This window comes from Triticum urartu, chromosome 5A (genome assembly GCF_056163025.1).
Source record: "Triticum urartu cultivar PI428250 chromosome 5A, HENAU_Tu73, whole genome shotgun sequence".
NCBI lineage: Eukaryota > Viridiplantae > Streptophyta > Magnoliopsida > Poales > Poaceae > Triticum > Triticum urartu.
In genome coordinates, this window is record NC_141877.1 from 643,830,354 (window position 1) to 643,849,413 (window position 19,060).

At 42.8% G+C, this 19,060-nt stretch overlaps 1 protein-coding gene across 1 annotated transcript; it reads right to left on the reverse strand.

The window, feature by feature from the left end:
• Positions 1-9,093: 9,093 nt before the first annotated feature.
• LOC147973702 (uncharacterized) lies at positions 9,094-9,642 on the reverse strand. The gene is made up of 2 exons (XM_087525074.1): positions 9,481-9,642; positions 9,094-9,402 (listed from the first exon to the last, which is right to left on the reverse strand). Exons 1-2 carry the CDS (start codon positions 9,640-9,642, stop codon positions 9,094-9,096), a joined length of 471 nt encoding a protein of 156 aa, XP_087381200.1.
• Between the last annotated feature and the right edge of the window lie 9,418 nt (positions 9,643-19,060).

Sequence of the window (19,060 nt, forward strand, 5' to 3'; positions counted from 1 at the left end):
CGAATACCAATAACATAAAAGGACACGGCGGTCCTGGGGCAGCAGCAGCAGTCTAGCAGCACATCACTTGTCTCCCTTGTTCAGCGGCGGCACGGCGGGATGTAGTAGGGCTCATTGACTTTGACAATCTTTAGGAAGCGCCCGTAGGCCGCATGTTTGGCCAGAGTACTGGCCTTTTGCTTCCTATTGTAGGAGTTGCCAGTGGTGACGGCATGCCGCATCAAGCCATCTATGCCGCCCTTGATCGCCTTGCCACAGAAGGGGCAGCCAAGCTTGCCATATTAAAGGTACTTGAATTTTCCGGCAATCAGCTACCTCATGATGTAGCGGCTCTTGCTGTGCCTGCTGTCCATGTCATACCCCACATCATCGTCATCCTCCTGTGAATTAGTACACAAAGAAGAACTCAGTTAATCTATTCTGCTACATTGCTCTTAATTAGAATGTTTGAAAAGTACAAATGTGTAACATGACAACTATCTATTTGCTGGAAATAAGGCGTATATGCACATACATAATTGACCCAAATAATTTGACATGCATAAATATGGGCGGTGGAATAGTTGCATTGATAGATTAGTGCACAAGAAGTACATCATTAACACACGAAAGAATTCATGATGTGGCTTGGTTTAATGATACTTGATACTTGTTACAGGTGTAATTCTAATTGGAATCAGAAAAAAGGCTTCATTATACTCCTTCATGTTACACACAAGGGGGTATTCTTCTATCTACTGGAATCAAGAAACCATTATTCTTTCTGAGAGCAGCAATACTAATTCTCCAACATTGTTAGCCCCTAATAAGTTTTAGAAGGAAATTGATAAAGGAGCTATGGGCTACTATCTTTATCCCTTATCTTGTGACTCTGATGATACCGGTGAGGAAAATACTTTGGAGGAACTTAACTTGGAAAAGGAAATGTTGTCATGCAAAACAAAGTGTTTTTTTATCTATTTATTGGAATCAGAAATTGAATTCTAGCTTTACAAATATATGCTAAAAAAGATTCATTCCAGTGGTCTAAAAAAGATTCAGAAATTGAATTCTAGTTTTACAAATACAAGTTGGGTATTGAGGGCATGTTGTCTAAAAAACATTCATTCCAGTGGTTAGATGCTCAAATTGAGGCCTTCACAACATTGAAGAATTGTCTGGTCACTGCTCTTGTTATGGCTTTGCCTTATTTGAGCCTACCATTTACTTTTTAAATAGATGCATCAGGTCAAGGTATTGGTTCCGTCCTCATGCAACAAGGCAGACCAATTGCTAGAAAAAGGAAATGTTGTCATGCAAACAGGGGTTGTCAAAGAAATAATCAAGTGGTCGGAACATGATTCTTACCAATTAAAACTGAATGTAGATGCATCATATGATAGTTAAGAAGGAGATGAGTCAACGGGTGGTGTTTTAAGAGATCAGTATGGCAACGTTGTGTCAATGCAGTAAATTACCATTATATTCCAAATGCATCATCTGCCTGCTTGATGGAGTCGGTGGCAATGAAAGAAGGCCTATCTTTGGTAGCACATGTAGGCTATCATCAAATTATTGTAGAATGGGATTGCTTACAAGTTGTTCAAGCTTTTACTCGAGGTAACACATGGTGGAACAAAGGATCACATATTATTGCTGATTGTTTTGATCTAGTTCTGGAGATAGGAACTGCCGCATTTTCTCACTGTCCTCGGGAAGCCAATGGTGTCGCACATGAGATCGCTAGAAATAGCTATGAGAATCATCTATCTTGTATTTGGGTTGATTACCCCACTTCTTTCATTCATGTATCCCTTGTGAACGATGTAAGTTTGCTTAATCAATAAAGCATGCCATGATGGAATCAGATAATGAATCTCTGTTTTAGCTATACTAGTGGGTTTTTTCTTCCGTCTATTCGAATCAGAAAATGAATCAGATTCTAAAACCACCATCCAACAAGAAAATATAGGGTTAATTATCCTTTTGCCCTCAGTGGTGTCTCTGTGCTCAGTTTTGCCCTCAGATGCAAATTGTGCTCAGTTTTGCCCCTAGTCCATGCACAGCTACTATGACAAGGCCAAACGGCCATATTTGAGTCCATTCCGTCCGCCAGCGTTAGTGGTTGTGGGTCTGGAGCTTACATGTGGGACCGTGTGGGCGTGGGTCCGGAGCTGACATGTAGGCCCGTGCAACTAAATCTCCAAATCATTCATAGCTCACTCTGCCCATCGGCTTCCCCGCCGGCCGGCTGACCTGAGCCGTCGCCGGCACTTGCACCGCAGCTAGCACCTGCCCCGCCACCAGCTGCACGCCTACTCCACCGCTACCTTTCTGCACCTACGCTCCACGGCTACCTGCAACGCCCGCCACCTTCCTGCAACGCCACGGGTGGGGCACCCGCCACCTGCTCGACCCGCGGCGCGGCCTCCTTCCGTGCGCCCGGCCAGAGCGCTCAAAGGTGGGGGGATGCTGGAGCTATTTGAACTAGGAGGAAGAACCCTAGGGCGAAATGGAGAGCAGCGGCGACCCCGGAGTATTTGGCGAGGCAGGCATCGGGTCGGAGATCCGCCGCGTCCACGACTGGGTTTTTCGAGGGGTAAGTCTCGCCTCCTGTTTAGATTGAGCTTAGTTGTGCATTTGAACACTCGATTCGAGTAGGTTTGCCCAATTAGTGTGCTGATTGCGTCTCTATTTTTCGCCGGTTAGGATGGATTTGCGGTTTTCTTTCTTGATGCACATTAGAAGGGACCGGTACACGTTCGATGCAAAGGATCAGAAGAAATACCAAGGAGGTTTTGATTATCGGTTGCCAATGGCTAGTAATTGGAGTTTCAGACAATTTGGGGAGGTAATTTGTAGCCAATATCCTTGGGGTTTGCTTGATGAAGTGGTATACAAATACTATGATGGGGAAAAGAAATGGGTGACAGTTAGTAATGATGAAGAGCTAGCTACCATGTTTGTTAGGCATAAAGAGAAAGATAATTTTCATGTGAGGCTGCAAGTTGATGTGCTTGAGCAGGCATTTGGACCTAGGATGACGGGTGCAACATCTCGGGGAGAACCAAGTCATCGTAATGGCATCTCTAGCCAGAACAGTTCAGTTGGTGCACGACGACGTGGTGGCTCGACAAGTGTGGGCAACAGCAGTAGGGTCCCCCTTGAAAGTGGAGCCTGATGACTACAATTCTGGGGTTGATGAAGAGAAGCTATATTCTGATGTTATTCAGAATTTACGACGGGCACCTCGGGCTGATAACCAAGATGAGGCTCACAATGCAGTCCGTGTGGATGAAGACGCGGTGGGTGAGGACGAAGACCTTGCAACTTTTGAATGGGACCCTTTGAACCCTCATTTGGAAGAAGGTACAATTTTTGCATCCATGAATGAGTGTAGAAATGCAGTTGTGACATACTGCATCAAGGTAGAACGTACTTTCAAAGTTGACAAGAGCGATCAAGTACGTTACAGAGTGCACTGTCCGACTGAGGGTTGTCCATGGAGGCTGCTCGCATCTAAAATGCGAAATAGCACTAATGTTCAGGTCAAAGTGAACCCTTTTAAGCACACATGCCAGGAATCAACCCTTAGGAAGGATACAATTAGTAGAGCCAAGTCAAGATGGGTGGCAGAAGAAGTAAAGAAGTGGGTGAAAGAAAACCAGCAAGTGGGTCCAAAGGAATTGCAGAAGAACATCAAAGATAAATTCAAGATAGATTTACCATACATGAGGTTGTTCAATGGTAAACAACATGCTATGGATTCTATTTATGGTAACTGCCAGGAAAGTTTTCAATTGTTGTATTCATTCAAAGGTGAAGTGGAGAGGACAAGCCCAGGTAGTATTGTAGATATTGATCACCACACCGTGGAGTACACATTCAGGGGAGTGATAAAGACCAAGGAATGCTTTAGGAGGGTTTTTGTCTGCTTTGAGGCTTGTCGCCGGGGTTTTTTGGCAGGTTGCAGGCCTTATTTGGCTATTGATGCCACTTTTCTCACATGGAGGTTTAAAGGATAGTTAGTAGCAGCTTGTGCAGTTGATGCACACAGTTTTGTATTTCCAGTTGCCTACGGTGTGCTGGAGACAGAGTCTGAGGAGAGCTAGACTTGGTTTTTGCATAATCTGCGCCGGGCTATTGCACATCCCAATGGGTTGGTCATTCATACAGATGCCTGCAAAGGTTTAGAAGTGGCCGTGGACAATGTGTTCCCTGGAGTAGAGCATAGGGAATGCATGCGTCACCTTGCTGCAAATTTCATGAAGAAATTCAAAGGAAAGGTGTATACCGACAATTTATGGCCAACAGCTTTGATTTGCAGTGTGAAGAAGCACAACTACCACTTGAGGCAGTTATACATGAATCCCAAAGTGAAAGAATACTTGGAAACACACCACTCCAAGTTATGGGCCAGAAGCCAATTCAGTGAACTAAGCAAAGTTGACTATGTGCACAATAATCTAGCAGAGTCTTTCAACTCAACGATCCGGAAACTAAAGGGTCATTATGTGGTGGATTTGCTGGACAGGATAAGAATAGAATACATGCAGAAATTTCATTATCGTGCAGGAATAGCCGAGGCAAAATTCATGGGCCACATTATCATCCCTGCCGTGATGAATGAACTGATGCAGAAAACAACAAGCTTGGAAATGAACATGACTCTTTGCTCGGGTACCACAGCAGAGATATCATATTTGGATAAGGAGAAGAGGGAATGGTGATATCCAGTGGATTTAGAAGCTAGAACTTGCAGTTGTAGGCAATGGCAGATAACTGGGTTGCCATGCATTCATGCCTTGTTTTTCATCACTTCTCTCCCAGGTCCAGCAGGGAACATTCAACAGTATGTGCATGATTACTACTCTGTTGCAAGGTTCAAAGCCACATATGCTTATGCCTTGCCTGCTATGGAGGGAAAACAACAATGGGACATGGTGGACCCTGGATTCAAGCTTTGCGCTCCAGTTATGAAGAGAGCAGTAGGTAGACCAAGGAAGAGTCAAATCAGACCTCGCAGCGAAGGAGCTGGACTTGGAGTGAGGAAGCGTAAGTGCACAAGATGTGGTGGGTCTGGTCATTTCGGTAAGTATTGTGATAACACAGTAGATCCAGCATTCGGAGAGAGTTTCGATGAAGGCTTCGATGAAAATGTTGGTCAGCAGCCGGTTGCCTCAACAGATGATGAAAATGATGGACAACAGCCGGTTGCATCAGATGAGGATTTTGACGAGGTTCGAAATGATGATGGTCAACAGCCGCATGATTTTGATGATGATCCAAGTGAGGCTCCAAATAGTGATCATGGTGATCCAAGTGAGGCTCCAAATAGTGATCATGGTGATCCAAGTGAGGCTCCAAATCATGATCATGGTGATCCAAGTGAGGCTCCAAATGATGATCATGGTGATCCAAGTGAGGCTCCAAATGATGATCCAAGTGAGGCTCCAAATGGTGACCAACCTTCTGTTGTTCTGAGTTCTGCTAGGTATGTAAATCTTGCAAGGGTCAAATACTACTGTACATTTATGGGTCACTTGACATGATCTCATTACCCTTTATGTTGTGCACAGCTCTATGATAGGTTTGAAGAAGACACACAAGGTACCAACAACCAAGAGGAGAAGAGAAGAAGCAATGAGCACAAGGTGCACAAGGAGCAAAGTGATGGCAAGAAGCTCAAGGAACAGACAGAAGCCCGAACGCTATATGTGAATAATTATGAAGCATTATGAATAATGTTGTATTTCTGTTGGATGATGTTGGACCTATGTTAGAACTATGTCTGACATGATGTTTAAATCTGTTGGATGATGTTTGAATGAGCACATGGTTTTTCCTTTTTTTGATTTTTTTGAATTTTGTTTTGCTCATTTGAATTCTGGTCCAACCTAACTTTGACCAAGATTTAAACAAGTCTAAAACATCAAAATGAAGAACTAAGCCTGGATCCTTCTTAGTCAATCCAAAATGAAGATGTGGTGAGGTTTTTGAAATTTTCATGAAAAATGTGCTAAAATGAGGGGTCCAAAGGTAGGGTAAACGGCCTCATTTCTAAGCAAGGTTTTTTTCGACCTTGTCTAAATCAGCCAAATAACTTTCCTAAACATATATTCTATATATATGGACTATGTGCGCTGGTTTTTCCATTTTTTGATTTTTTTTAAATTTGTTTTGCTCATTTGAATTCTGGTCAAACTTAACTTTGACCAAGATTTAAACAAGTGTAAAACATCAAAATGAAAAACTAAGCCTAGATCCTTCTTAGTCACTCTAAAATGAAGCTGTGGTGAGTTTTTTGAAATTTTCATGTTTATTTCCCCAAAACACTTCTCTTCACTTCATACAAAAGTTGAGATACTCGAGATATCATACAATACACATGAACTTATCATTTAAATGTATGTAAACCTTGTTTATCAACTTAAATCATTAGTATATGACATAAGAAGACTATGTGCGCTGGTTTTTCCATTTTTTGATTTTTTTTAAATTTGTTTTGCTCATTTGAATTCTGGTCAAACTTAACTTTGACCAAGATTTAAACAAGTGTAAAACATCAAAATGAAAAACTAAGCCTAGATCCTTCTTAGTCACTCTAAAATGAAACTGTGGTGAGTTTTTTGAAATTTTCATGTTTATTTCCCCAAAACACTTCTCTTCACTTCATACAAAAGAGTTTGAGATACTCGAGATATCATACAATACACATGAACTTATCGTTTAAATGTATGTAAACCTTGTTTATCAACTTAAATCGTTAGTATATGACATAAGAAGACTATGTGCGCAGGTTTTTTATTTTTCTAATTTTTATTTAATTTATTATGCTCATTTGAAATCTGGTCAAATATAGCTTTGACTGCTCCAAACCCCTCCCAAACCCCGCTAACCCTAGCGCTGAACCAGGACCGTTCATCTAACCCTAGCGCTGAACAAGGGCCGTCGATCTAACACTTCTAGAAGGAATCTGCGGGGAGGAGGGGGGCGATCCACGAGATGCAATCTGATTGGCTGGGAGATTCTTTTTTTTTAACAAATATCGGGCGCGCTAGATGAACCGTTGGGCCGTCTCGTTGTCTGGGCCTGAGACCGCAGTAAATAGCCCGTCTCAGCCTTTCCAGGCCTTGCGTGCATGCATGGGAGGCGGCGACGTGCATAGGCTGCGACGTGGGTTTGCATGCGCGGGAGGCTGCGATGTGCATGCATGCGAGCGAGGCGAGCGAGGCGTGCTAGGCGCGCTAGGCTAGCGAGGCCAGCTAGGTGGTTCAACGAGTCGGGTGCACTGTCCGGTCAAAGAGCTATGCAGTGATTCAAATGCACGCACGCGCCCCATGCCTGCATCGTTTTTGTGCAAAAGTTTAAGAGTGCAAAGCGTAACGGATACACACACGCGTTCAGATTCACACACGCACCATTCTCATCCTTTCTCTCTTCCTCTCCCACCCACAGGCCTATAAATGGGGTGCCTATCTTCCTCTCCCACCCATAAGCCAGATCCGATCCAATCTCTCCAACTTCAAACACCCAATCGACCGAGCCCTCCCCAAGCGAGACCATGCAGTTCAACGAGCCGATCTTCAGTTGTCCGCCTGTCGTGCCGGAGCTGCGCTACCCACCGGCGTGCTCGTGGAGAGGGAGCTCCGCGTGTGGGCTTTTTCAAGGTGGAGGGGTTCCGTCGAACTCACCCGCGCCTTCCTCAGAGCCGGCTATGCCCACCTCCCACGGGGCTCGCCGAGGATGTTCACCCTCAGCGAGGTTTGTGACCGCGGCGGCATCCTCCTACTGCTCACGGTCACCTTCACCAACCCGTTTGACGCGCGCGAGCTCCTCGGCCAAGTCTTTTGGTGCGGCTGCGAGGCCATCTTCTTCACCGTCTACAACATCTACACCAACTACGAGAACATCTTCCCCACTCCAGCCGGGATGCACTCCCTTCCCTACGACGACGAGGAGGAGGTGTGAAGATGAAGACGGTGTTGAAGGGGCGCGCGCGGCCAAAAGTGGAAGGAGGAGATCAAGATGAAGACTGTTTCGTTTTTTATTTGTTGCTTTTCTATGTCGTGTCGTGTCGTGTCATGTTTCGTCATGTGTCCGTGAACTTTGGCCGCTTATCTAAGTTATTGTAATGGAACTTTGAACCCTTATTGTAATGGTACTTGTGTTGCTTCTTATCTAAGTTATTTATTAGGGTTTATTATGTGTGTTAAAAAATGTTCGTGCCCAAGCATATAATTTCTTCCCTAAACCAAGTCATGAAGCTCGAGAACTTGTGGTTTTCATTAATGAAAATCGGAGGGGTGAGAAGCCCTCCGTTTTATTCAAAAAAATAATTCATGAACTAACATGCAAATTTATTCCGTTTAAATCCTAAACCAAGTGCCACTCTAACACTAAACCAAGTGCCACTCTAACCAAAACCACGGGGCAGTGCAAACATACATTTTCAACCTTCCAACCCTCCAAAATTTTAGTGCACAACAAAGGAAAACCACTCTCACGCGTGTGCAAACATTCACGGTCTCACTATTTTTTTTGACAAATTTCACAGTCTCACTACGTATACATTCCTTCCCTATCCATGTCAAACTCTTGCCATCTGTCCTAGCGGTTACCAGCGCAGCCCTAAACACCACAAACCCACGCGATCTTGGGTTCGAGTCCCAGCCGCTCCAATTTTTTGTGCATTTTCCACCCTTCATTTTTTTAGACAAATTAGTTTTTACTCAATGTAATGCCCTTAAAAAATGTTCATTTATTTTGGCACTAGGTGTAAACATCTACCAGAGCTGAGGCACATTTTCCATGACATTTTGGTCTTTGATTTAAATCACGGTGTATTTGAATTTGAATTGGATTACTTAAATTGCTATTAAATATTTAACAGCTCCAAAAAAATTCTATCCTTAATTGTTTGGCTCTGGAATAATTCATTAGCTGCATTTCATTGATCAAAAGTTTCTGAATTCCTCATTTCTTCTCCTTTTTTTCAACATATTTAAATGTTGGTCACTTCTTCTCTTTTTCTCAACATTTAAACAACTTTGACCAACATTTAAACTAGGTGAATTTCTCATACAATTTCAAGATTACAAATTCCTCCATAATTCATGCCTTTCCATACATTTTCAACATTACAACCAGTGCGATTACCATACCTACAAATGCCCAAAAGTATTTGCAAATGGGTATTGGTAGTGCTTGATCTTCAAGTTTCCTAACCTTCTTCTTAAACATCCTAAGCTCAACAGCTAACTCTCTGTCAGTGTGTGCTTCGCCCTCCATCTCTTCTTCGGGAGCTCGTGCTGCGGCCACTGCGGTTTGGGGCAGCATGCGCAACCATTCTTCATGCTCTTCTTGCAGTTCATTTATCAGAGTCTTGGCCAGAGCATCGACCCAAACAAAGAAGCATGTCACCTGCATGAACACGGAACAGATCAACCGATTGGTCAAAGATCCCGACCACGAAAATGGTGCAATTGCCCCGATTCTTACCCCATTCTCGCTGCACACGTAGAACGGACGATTCTGGTTCCTCGGTGTGTGAGAAACCCTCCGATCAACGCTCGCCCGGCACCGCGGACAGACGAGGACAGGCATCTCCACATGCGCCTGGTTCTGCATCCGCGAGGTGGCGCGGGAGCTTGCGAAAGACATGAAGCTCGGAGCCGAACGGGATCTCAACGCCGCCGCGCCCTCCACAGCTAGCTTCCCACCGTCGCACCCTCCACAGCTAGCTTCCCACCGCCGTCGTGCTCTCGCTCTCTCGCCGTGGTCAGCGCCGTGCTCTCTGTCGCCGTGGTCACTGCCGCTGTCCCCGCTTATATAGCACACCCGCAACGGCTCTATGCTCAACGGCTCTCTGCTGGGCCCCGCAAGCCACGCGTGCAACGGTCTGAATAAAATTGGCCGCCTCTGCCGCCTGGTCCCACCTGTAAGGGTCGAGTCAAAACGTTGACCTGACGGAGACGCCAAAGTTCACAGAACGAGTCGGTGCGCACGGACTAGGGGCAAAACTGAGCACAATTTGCATCTGAGGGCAAAACTGAGCAGATGGACACCACTAAGGGCAAAAGGATAATTAACCCGAAAATATATGCTAGATCCCTACAATCCTACATGTATGCAAACATTCTGGGTGGGCCAGTGCATGAGTAGAAATACCTCATCAATACGTGAAGAAAATGATTCAGATTCAGAAACCACCATTCATTATGCAAGAAAATCTAAGCTAGACCCTTTCAACTAGCATGCCCATATGAAATTGATGCTCATGTAATTAACAAGAAAAACCCCAATGCCATGAAAAAACAGAGTACTTACAGGAAATATAAATATAATAAAATCAGATTAGTACCTCAGATAGCTCGTCGATGACGTCCTCGTCGAAGTCGCTGCCCTTCCTGGGATCCACAACCATCTCGAACTCTATCTCCTCCACGTCATTCCCCACGTAGAACTCCTCGATTTTGTCATAGAGCTCGCGCTTCAGCCTCGCCTTCTGCTCGTCCAGATCTTCATCGACCTTCTCTTGCACAGGCTCGCCGTCGGGTAGCTCGCCGGCTGGGATGACAGCGGGAGGAGGCACAACAGTTGTTGCACCGCCCCGTGGCCGCTACGGCGGACTCAGTCGCTGCAACCGCTGCGGCAGCCACGACAGCAGACTGCTCTCCACCGATGGTTGCCTCCGGCTCGTCCGCCGCATCTTCACGGCCGCGCTTCATCGGCGGTCGACGAGAGGACGAGGGACGTGTTGGAAGGGAGGAGAGGAGTGGAGTGGTGAGGAAGGGAGGAGGGTTTGGGAGAGGACGAGGTGGTATGGCTGGAGTGGGAGAGGACGAGGGTTTTCTACCCGATTTGTGGAAGAAAATGAATGCGGATGCCTCTTGGAGTTACCGAGGGGTTGAGGGGGGTGATTTGTCTCACCTACCAGGGCCTTCCACAATGAGGACGCGTGGGGTTTGCCCTGCACCGTGCACCTCGCGTGCGGTCTGCCCCACGCCGCCCTTCAAACTGCTGACACGTGGACACCAGCAGTGGTTACACATGATAGATATGGTAAATGAATTTCTTAAATCTGAGGGCACGTAATTTGTATCAAAATGCATCATCAGCTTAGCGGTAACACCCTCACGATCACATACTAATGCCCTTGGTTCGAAATTCCGTCGTGCAGTTTAGTTCCCTCTTTTTTGCCTACGTGGTTTTTACATGTGGATCCCACATGTCATTCACACACACGGAGAACACATACAAACAAACTTGCCGGGCATGATGTAAATGGACCCAAAAAATTTCTACTTCTTTGTATCATTCTTGTATGGATTTGTATGGATTTTCTAGTACGATTAAGTGCTTAAAATACTTCTCGGGGGTGATGCGACAAGCGCACGTTGTCGATCCACTGGGGTGGCCATGCCCACAACAAGGAAAAATTTGGTGTCATTCTTAACATGGCCAAAAATTCACCTCCTTCACCGGCGGCCGTTCGGGTAGGAGGTAAGGGTCCATGTGGAAGGACGGTTTTTTATCGACATGCTTCAAATGGACCTATATTCTTTCTACACCCTTGTACCAACATGAGAAGCATCCATGACTAGTTCCATTGATTTTCGACGTTTTATTATTTTTCTAGGGTTATCACGACGATAAAACCCTAAAATATTTCCCACCAGCGCCACCCTTCCCTCTGATCACTCTGACTAGCATGTACTTAACTTAGCATCAAGGCCATGAAAACAGGAATCAGAACCGTATTAGATTTTGATCCCACACATACAAAACAGATAACACAAATCACAGATTGCAGGTACTACGATTATCTGAGTGAACTTCTAATGCATAACAACTTCTGGTATTCAAATACATCACATGAAATACTGAGACAACTAGAAATGCAAAACAACTTCTGATGTTGAGATTGAGCAAGGGACTTTTATTGTGAGGCGCAGCATCTTCAGCAACCTATCCATGATTCCACTTGTAGCATATAAGTAACTAAAAAATTTAGATTGAATACAGTTGGTATTGGAAAAATGATAGTACGGTAATTTGTAGATGCCAAGGAAATCTGTCACAACAACTGTAGGAGGATACAAATTTGAATACAAAGTTCATAGAAGTCAATGTTGAATTAATAAGACCTTTGCAAGATGAAAAATCACTGCTGTGATGAGAGTAAACAGCATGTAGGCCATAGCACATGCAAGAAGCACTTACAGGAAGTGAAGCAAAAGGTTGTACAACACGACAACATGAGTAAGCCAACATCCCTACTAAAATTATTTCACTGCTTATGTCTAGTTTTTTTCTTGAATCATTAGGAAGCCCTAAATATTTTGATGCAAGATCACTGACAGGGCACTACTGAAATATTTCAATGTCTACATCTCTCTACTGAAAGTGCGTTACTGAAATATTTCAGTGGCTACGTGATACGTCTCCAACGTATCTATAATTTTTGATTGCTTCATGCTATATTATATTCTGTTTTGGACATTATTGGGCTTTATTATACACTTTTATATTACTTTTAGGACTAACCTACTAACCGGAGGCCCAGCCCAGAATTGCTCGCTTTTGCCTATTTCAGAGTTTCGCAGAAAAAGAATATCAAACGGAGTCCAAACGGAATGAAACCTTCGGGAACGTGATTTTCGGAAAGAACGTGATCCAGATGACTTGGACCCTACGTAAAGCAATCAACCAGGAGGGCACGAGGTAGGGGGCGCGCCTACCCCTCCCCCCAGGCGCGCTCTCCACCCTCGTGGGCCCCTCATTGCTCCACCGACGTACTTCTTCCTCCTATATATACCTACGTACCCCCAAACTACCAGATACAGAGCCAAAAACCTAATTCCACCACCACAACTTTCTGTACCCGCGAGATCCCATCTTGGGGCCTGTTCCGGAGCTCCGCCGGAAGGGGCATCGATCACAGAGGGCCTCTACATCATCTCCAAGGCCTCTCCGATGAAGTGTGAGTAGTTTACCTCAGATCTTCGGGTCCATAGTTATTAGCTAGATGGCTTCTTCTCTCTTTTTGGATCTCAATACAATGTTCTCCCCCTCTCTTGTGGAGATCTATTCGATGTAATCTTCTATTGCGGTGTCTTTGTCGAGATCCGATGAATTGTGGGTTTATGATCAAGATTATCTATGAACAATATTTGAGTCAAATCTGAATTCTTTTATGTATGATTGGTTATCTTTGCAAGTCTCTTTGAATTATCAGTTTGGTTTGGCCTACTAGATTGATCTTTCTTGCAATGGGAGAAGTGCTTAGCTTTGGGTTCAATCTTGCGGTGTCATTTCCCATTGACAGTAGGGGCAGCAAGGCACATATTGTATTGTTGCCATCGAGGATAAAAAGATGGGGTTTATATCATATTGCATGAGTTTATCCCTCTACATCATGTCATCTTTCTTAATGCATTACTCTGTCCTTCATGAACTTAATACTCTAGATGCATGCTGGATAGCGGTCGATGTGTGGAGTAATAGTAGTAGATGCAGAATCGTTTCGGTCTACTTGTTTCGGATGTGATGCCTATATACATGATCATACCTAGATATTCTCATAACTATGCTCAATTCTATTAATTGCTCGACAATAATTCGTTCACCCATCGCAAATACTTATGCTATCTTGAGAGAAGCCACTAGTGAAACCTATGGCCCCCGGGTCTATTTTCCATCATATTATTCTTCCAATACTTTTCTATTTTCGTTGCCGTTTATTTTGCTTTATTTACTTTGCATCTTTATCACAAAAATACCAAAAATATTATCTATCATCTCTATCAGATCTCACTCTCGTAAGTGACCGAGAAGGGATTGACAACCCCTTTATCGCGTTGGTTGCGAGGTTCTTGTTTGTTTGTGTAGGTGCGAGGGACTCGTGCATGGCCTCATACTGGATTGATACCTTGGTTCTCAAAACTGAGGGAAATACTTACGCTGCTTTACTGCATCACCCTTTCCTCTTCAAGGGAAAACCAACGCAATGCTCAAGAGGTAGCAAGAAGGATTTCTGGCACTGTTGCCGGGGAGTCTACGCTCAAGTCAAGCCATACCAAGTACCCATCACAAACTCATCTCCCTCGCACTACATTATTTGCCATTTGCCTCTCGTTTTCCTCTCCCCCCACTTCACCCTTGCCGTTTTTATTCGCCTTCTTCCCGTATGCCTTTCTGTTTGTGTTTCCATGTGCCTTCTATTTTCTTGCATCTTTGCTTGCTAAAAATCTATTGATATGGACCCACTTAAAGTGTTCTACTTGGATCATCTTCGATCCTTATGCACTCGTGCTGAAACCCCAACTAGCCTAGTTGATGGGAAATCTTTAGATGAGCATGCTCATTTTGTGCGTCACCGTTTGTCTGAAAAAGGGAGACTCCTATGGGGTCAAATAAACAAATTACTATGTTATGCTTGAAATCTTTGTGAAATGTGTGATTTTACTTGTTGCTCTAAGAACCCTAAAAACACCTTCCCTACCTATGTGAGTTCAATGATAATGAAATCCTATCTTCTTATGCAAAGGGTGTTTATTGTTACTATGATATCGAACAAATTGAAGAATTTGATGTTTTTAAGGGTGCTCATGAAGTTGCTTTTTTGATTGAAAAGTATGATTTTACTCTCAACAAATCTGAAAATTCCGTCATACTTAATTATTGCAATGAAAACTATGCTCACAATGTCTATGTCAAAGAATTTATTGAGAGAATGACCGTTGCTTTGGAAGGAAATAATGATTTGCATGAATCTATAGATAATGATGATTCCGATGATTTGATTGAAATATCCCTGGATGAACATGATGCTTGCTATTCTTGTGGCCATGATGCCAATATTTATGAAGAAGAATTTGCTATAGTTCCTTATGTTAAACATGAGATCGTTGCTATTGCACCCATACTTGGTAGTTCCTTTGATGAAAAGCATGATTGCATGATGTTATTATAAATTCTCTTGATGTCAATTGTGCTAATAATATGCAAAACCCTAAGCTTGGTGATGCTAGTTTTGCTATGTCCTCTACTTGTTGCAATGATCATGATTGGGGTGATTCTTTTTATGATCTTGAAAATTTATTTAAGCCCCATGATGAATATGAGATTGATAATAGTGTTTGCAATAATATTGAAAGTGGGTTTGGAAGAGTGTCAACTTTAGATCCCACATATTTGAAGAATGTTCAATCTTATGGTATTTTTGATAAAAGTGGGTTTGGAGAGGTCATGACTTTAGTTAATGTTAATCCCACTGTTTTGGAAGAGTGTCAACTTTGCATGCATGTGGATCATGTTGAAAATATTTTATGTGATAGCTATTTTGTTGAATTTGCTTATGATCCCACATGTAATTATTATGAGAGAGGAAAAATTGGTTGTAGAAATTTTCATGATAATAAATTACCTCTCGTTATGTTGAGATTGCTATTGTTTCTTTCCACTTCCTTGCATATGCTAGTTTTTGCTTGCTATGATAATTTGGTTGCCTATAAGATGCCTATGCATTGGAAGTATGTTAGACTTAGATGTGTCTGTCACGTGTTTTATGATGCTCTCTTTGTGCTTCAATTCCTATCTTTCATGTGAGCATCGTTAGAATTATCAATGCCTAGCTAGGGGCGTTAAACGATAGCGCTTGTTGGGAGGCAACCCAATTTTATTTTAGTTTTTTTTGCTTTTTTGCTTCTGTTTAGGAATAAATAATTTGTCTACCCTCTTGTTAGATTCGTTTTTGTGTTTTATTTAGTGTTTGTGCCAAGTAAAACCGTTAGGATAACCTACGGTAGTAGTTATTTTGATTTTGCTGCAGAAAACAGAAACTTTGCGTGCACGAGATTAGTTTTCATAAATCACAGGAACGTGCTTTTTAGTTGATTCTTTTTTCTGTAGATCAATAAACAAATTATCTAGAACTTCCTAATTTTTCTGCATTTTTCACGTTCCAGAAGTTTGCATTAGTTACAGATTACTACACATTGTTCTGTTTTTGACAGATTCTGTTTTTCGTGTGTTGTTTGCTTATTTTGATGATTCTATGGCTAGTAAAATAGTTTATGAACCATAGGGAAGTTGGAATACAGTAAGTTAAACACCAATATAAATAAAGAATGAGTTCATTACAGTACCTTGAAGTGGTGTTTTGTTTTCTTTCGCTAATGGAGCTTATGAGATTTTCTGTTGAGTTTTGTGTTGTGAAGTTTTCAAATTTTGGGTGAAAGATTTGATGGATTATGGAACAAGGAGTGGCAAGAGCCAAAGCTTGGGGATGCCCATGGCACCCCAAGATAATCTAAGGACACCTAAAAGCCAAAGCTTGGGGATGCCCCGGAAGGCATCCCCTCTTTCGTATACTTCCATCGGTAACTTTACTTGGAGCTATATTTTTATTCACCACATGATATGTGTTTTGCTTGGAGCATCTTGTATTATTTGCGTCTTTGCCATTTATTTTACCACAATTATCCTTGCTGTACACACCTTTTGAGAGAGCCACACTAAATCCGGAATTTATTAGAATACTCTATGTGCTTCACTTATATCTTTTGAGCTATGTAGTTTTTGCTCTAGTGCTTCACTTATATATTTTAGAGCACGGTGGTGGATTTGTTTTGTAGAAACTATTGTTCTCTCATGCTTCACTTATATCATTTTGAGAACCTCATAAAACAGCATGGTAAGAAATTAAAATTCTCTTATGAGTGCGTTGAATACTAAGAAAAGTTGGACGCTTGATGATTGTTTTGAGACATGGAGGTAATAATATTAGAGTCATGCTAGTTGAGTAGTTGTGAAATTGAGAAATACTTGTGTTGAAGGTTGCAAGTCCCGTAGCATGCACGTATGGTAAACGTTGTGTAAAAAATTTGAAACATGAGATATTTTTTGAGTGTCTTCCCTTGTGTGGAGGTCGGGGCCGCGCGATGGTTAACTCCTACCAACCTCCCCCCTAGGAGCATGCGCGTAGTGCTTGGTTTTGATGACTTGTAGATTTTTGCAATAAGTATGTGAGTTCATTATGACTAATGTTGAGTCCATGGATTATACGCACTCTCATCCTTCCACCATTGCTAGCCTCTCTAGTACCGCGCAACTTTCGCCGGTGCATTACACCCATATACCTTCCTCAAAACAGCCACCATACCTACCTATTATGGCATTTCCATAGCCATTCCGAGATATATTGCCGTGCAACTTTCCACCGTTCCGTTCATCATGACACATTCATCATTGTAATATTGCCTTGCATGATCATGTAGTTGATATAGTATTTGTGGCAAGGCCACCTTTCATAATTCTTTCATACATGTCGCTCATGAATCATTGCCCATCCCGGTACACCGCCAGAGGCATGCATATAGAGTCATACTTTGTTCTAGCATCGAGTTGTAATCATTGAGTTGTAAATAAATAGAAGTGTGATGATCATTATTCATAGAACGTTGTCCCAAAAGAAAGAGAAAGGCCAAAAGAAAAAAAAGAGGCCCAAAAAAAACAAAATAAAAAGGGGCAATGCTACTATCTCTTTTTCCACACTTGTGCTTCAAAGTAGCACCATGTTCTTCATGTTAGAGAGTCTCTTGTTTTGTCACTTTCAAATACTAGTGGGAATTTTTCATTATAGAACTTGGCTTGTATATTCCTACAATGGGCTTCCTCAAATGCCCTAGGTCTTCGTGAGCAAGCAAGTTGGATGCACACCCACTTAGTTGCATTTTGTTGAGCTTTCATACATTTATAGCTCTTAGTGCATCCGTTGCATGGCAATCCCTACTCCTCACATTGATATCTATTAATGGGCATCTCCATAGCCCGTTGATACGCCTAGTTGATGTGAGACCATCTTCTCCTTTTTTGTCTTCTCCACAACCATCATATTCTATTCCACATATAGTGCTATGTCCATGGCTCACGCTCATGTATTGCGTGAAAGTTGAAAGAGTTTGAAAATTCTAAAGTATGAAACAATTGCTTGGCTGAAACCGGGGTTGTGCATGATTTGAGTATTTTGTGTGACGAAGATGGAGCATAACCAAACTATATGATTTTGTAGGGATGAACTTTCTTTGGCCATGTTATTTTGAGAATACATAATTGCTTAGTTAGTATGCTTGAAGTATTATTATTTTTATGTCAATATTAAACTTTTATCTTTAATCTATCGGATCTGAATATTCATACCACAATTAAGAGGTTTACATTAAAAACCATGCCAAGAAGCATTCCGCATCAAAAATTCTGTTTTTATCATTTACCTACTCGAGGACGAGCAGGAATTAAGCTTGGGATGCTTGATACGTCTCCAACATATCTATAATTTTTTATTGCTTCATGCTATATTATATTCTGTTTTGGACATTATTGGTCTTTATTATACACTTTTATATTACTTTTGGGACTAACCTACTAACCGGAGGCCCAGCCCAGAATTGCTGTTTTTTCGCCTATTTCAGAGTTTTGCAGAAAAAGAATATCAAACGGAGTCCAAACAGAATGAAACCTTCGGGAACGTGATTTTCGGAACGAACGTGATCCAGAGGACTTGGACCCTACGTAAAGCAATCAACCAGGAGGGCACGAGGTAGGGGGCGCGCCTACCCCCCCTCCCCGGCGCGCCCTCCACCCTCGTGGGCCCCTCGTTGCTCCACCGACGTACTTCTTCCTCCTATATATACCTACGTACCCCCAAACTACCAGATACGGAGCCAAAAACCTAATTCCACCGCCGCAACTTTCTGTACCCGCGAGATCCCATCTTGAGGCCTGTTCCGGAGCTCCGCCGGAAGGGGGACCGATCACGGAGGGCCTCTACATCATCTCCAAGGCCTCTCCGATGAAGTGTGAGTAGTTTACCTCAGACCTTCGGGTCCATAGTTATTAGCTAGATGGCTTCTTCTCTCTTTTTGGATCTCAATACAATGTTCTCCCCCTCTCTTGTGGAGATCTATTCGATGTAATCTTCTTTTGCGGTGTGTTTGTCGAGATCCGATGAATTGTGGGTTTATGATCAAGATTATGTATGAACATTATTTGAGTCAAATCTGAATTATTTTATGTA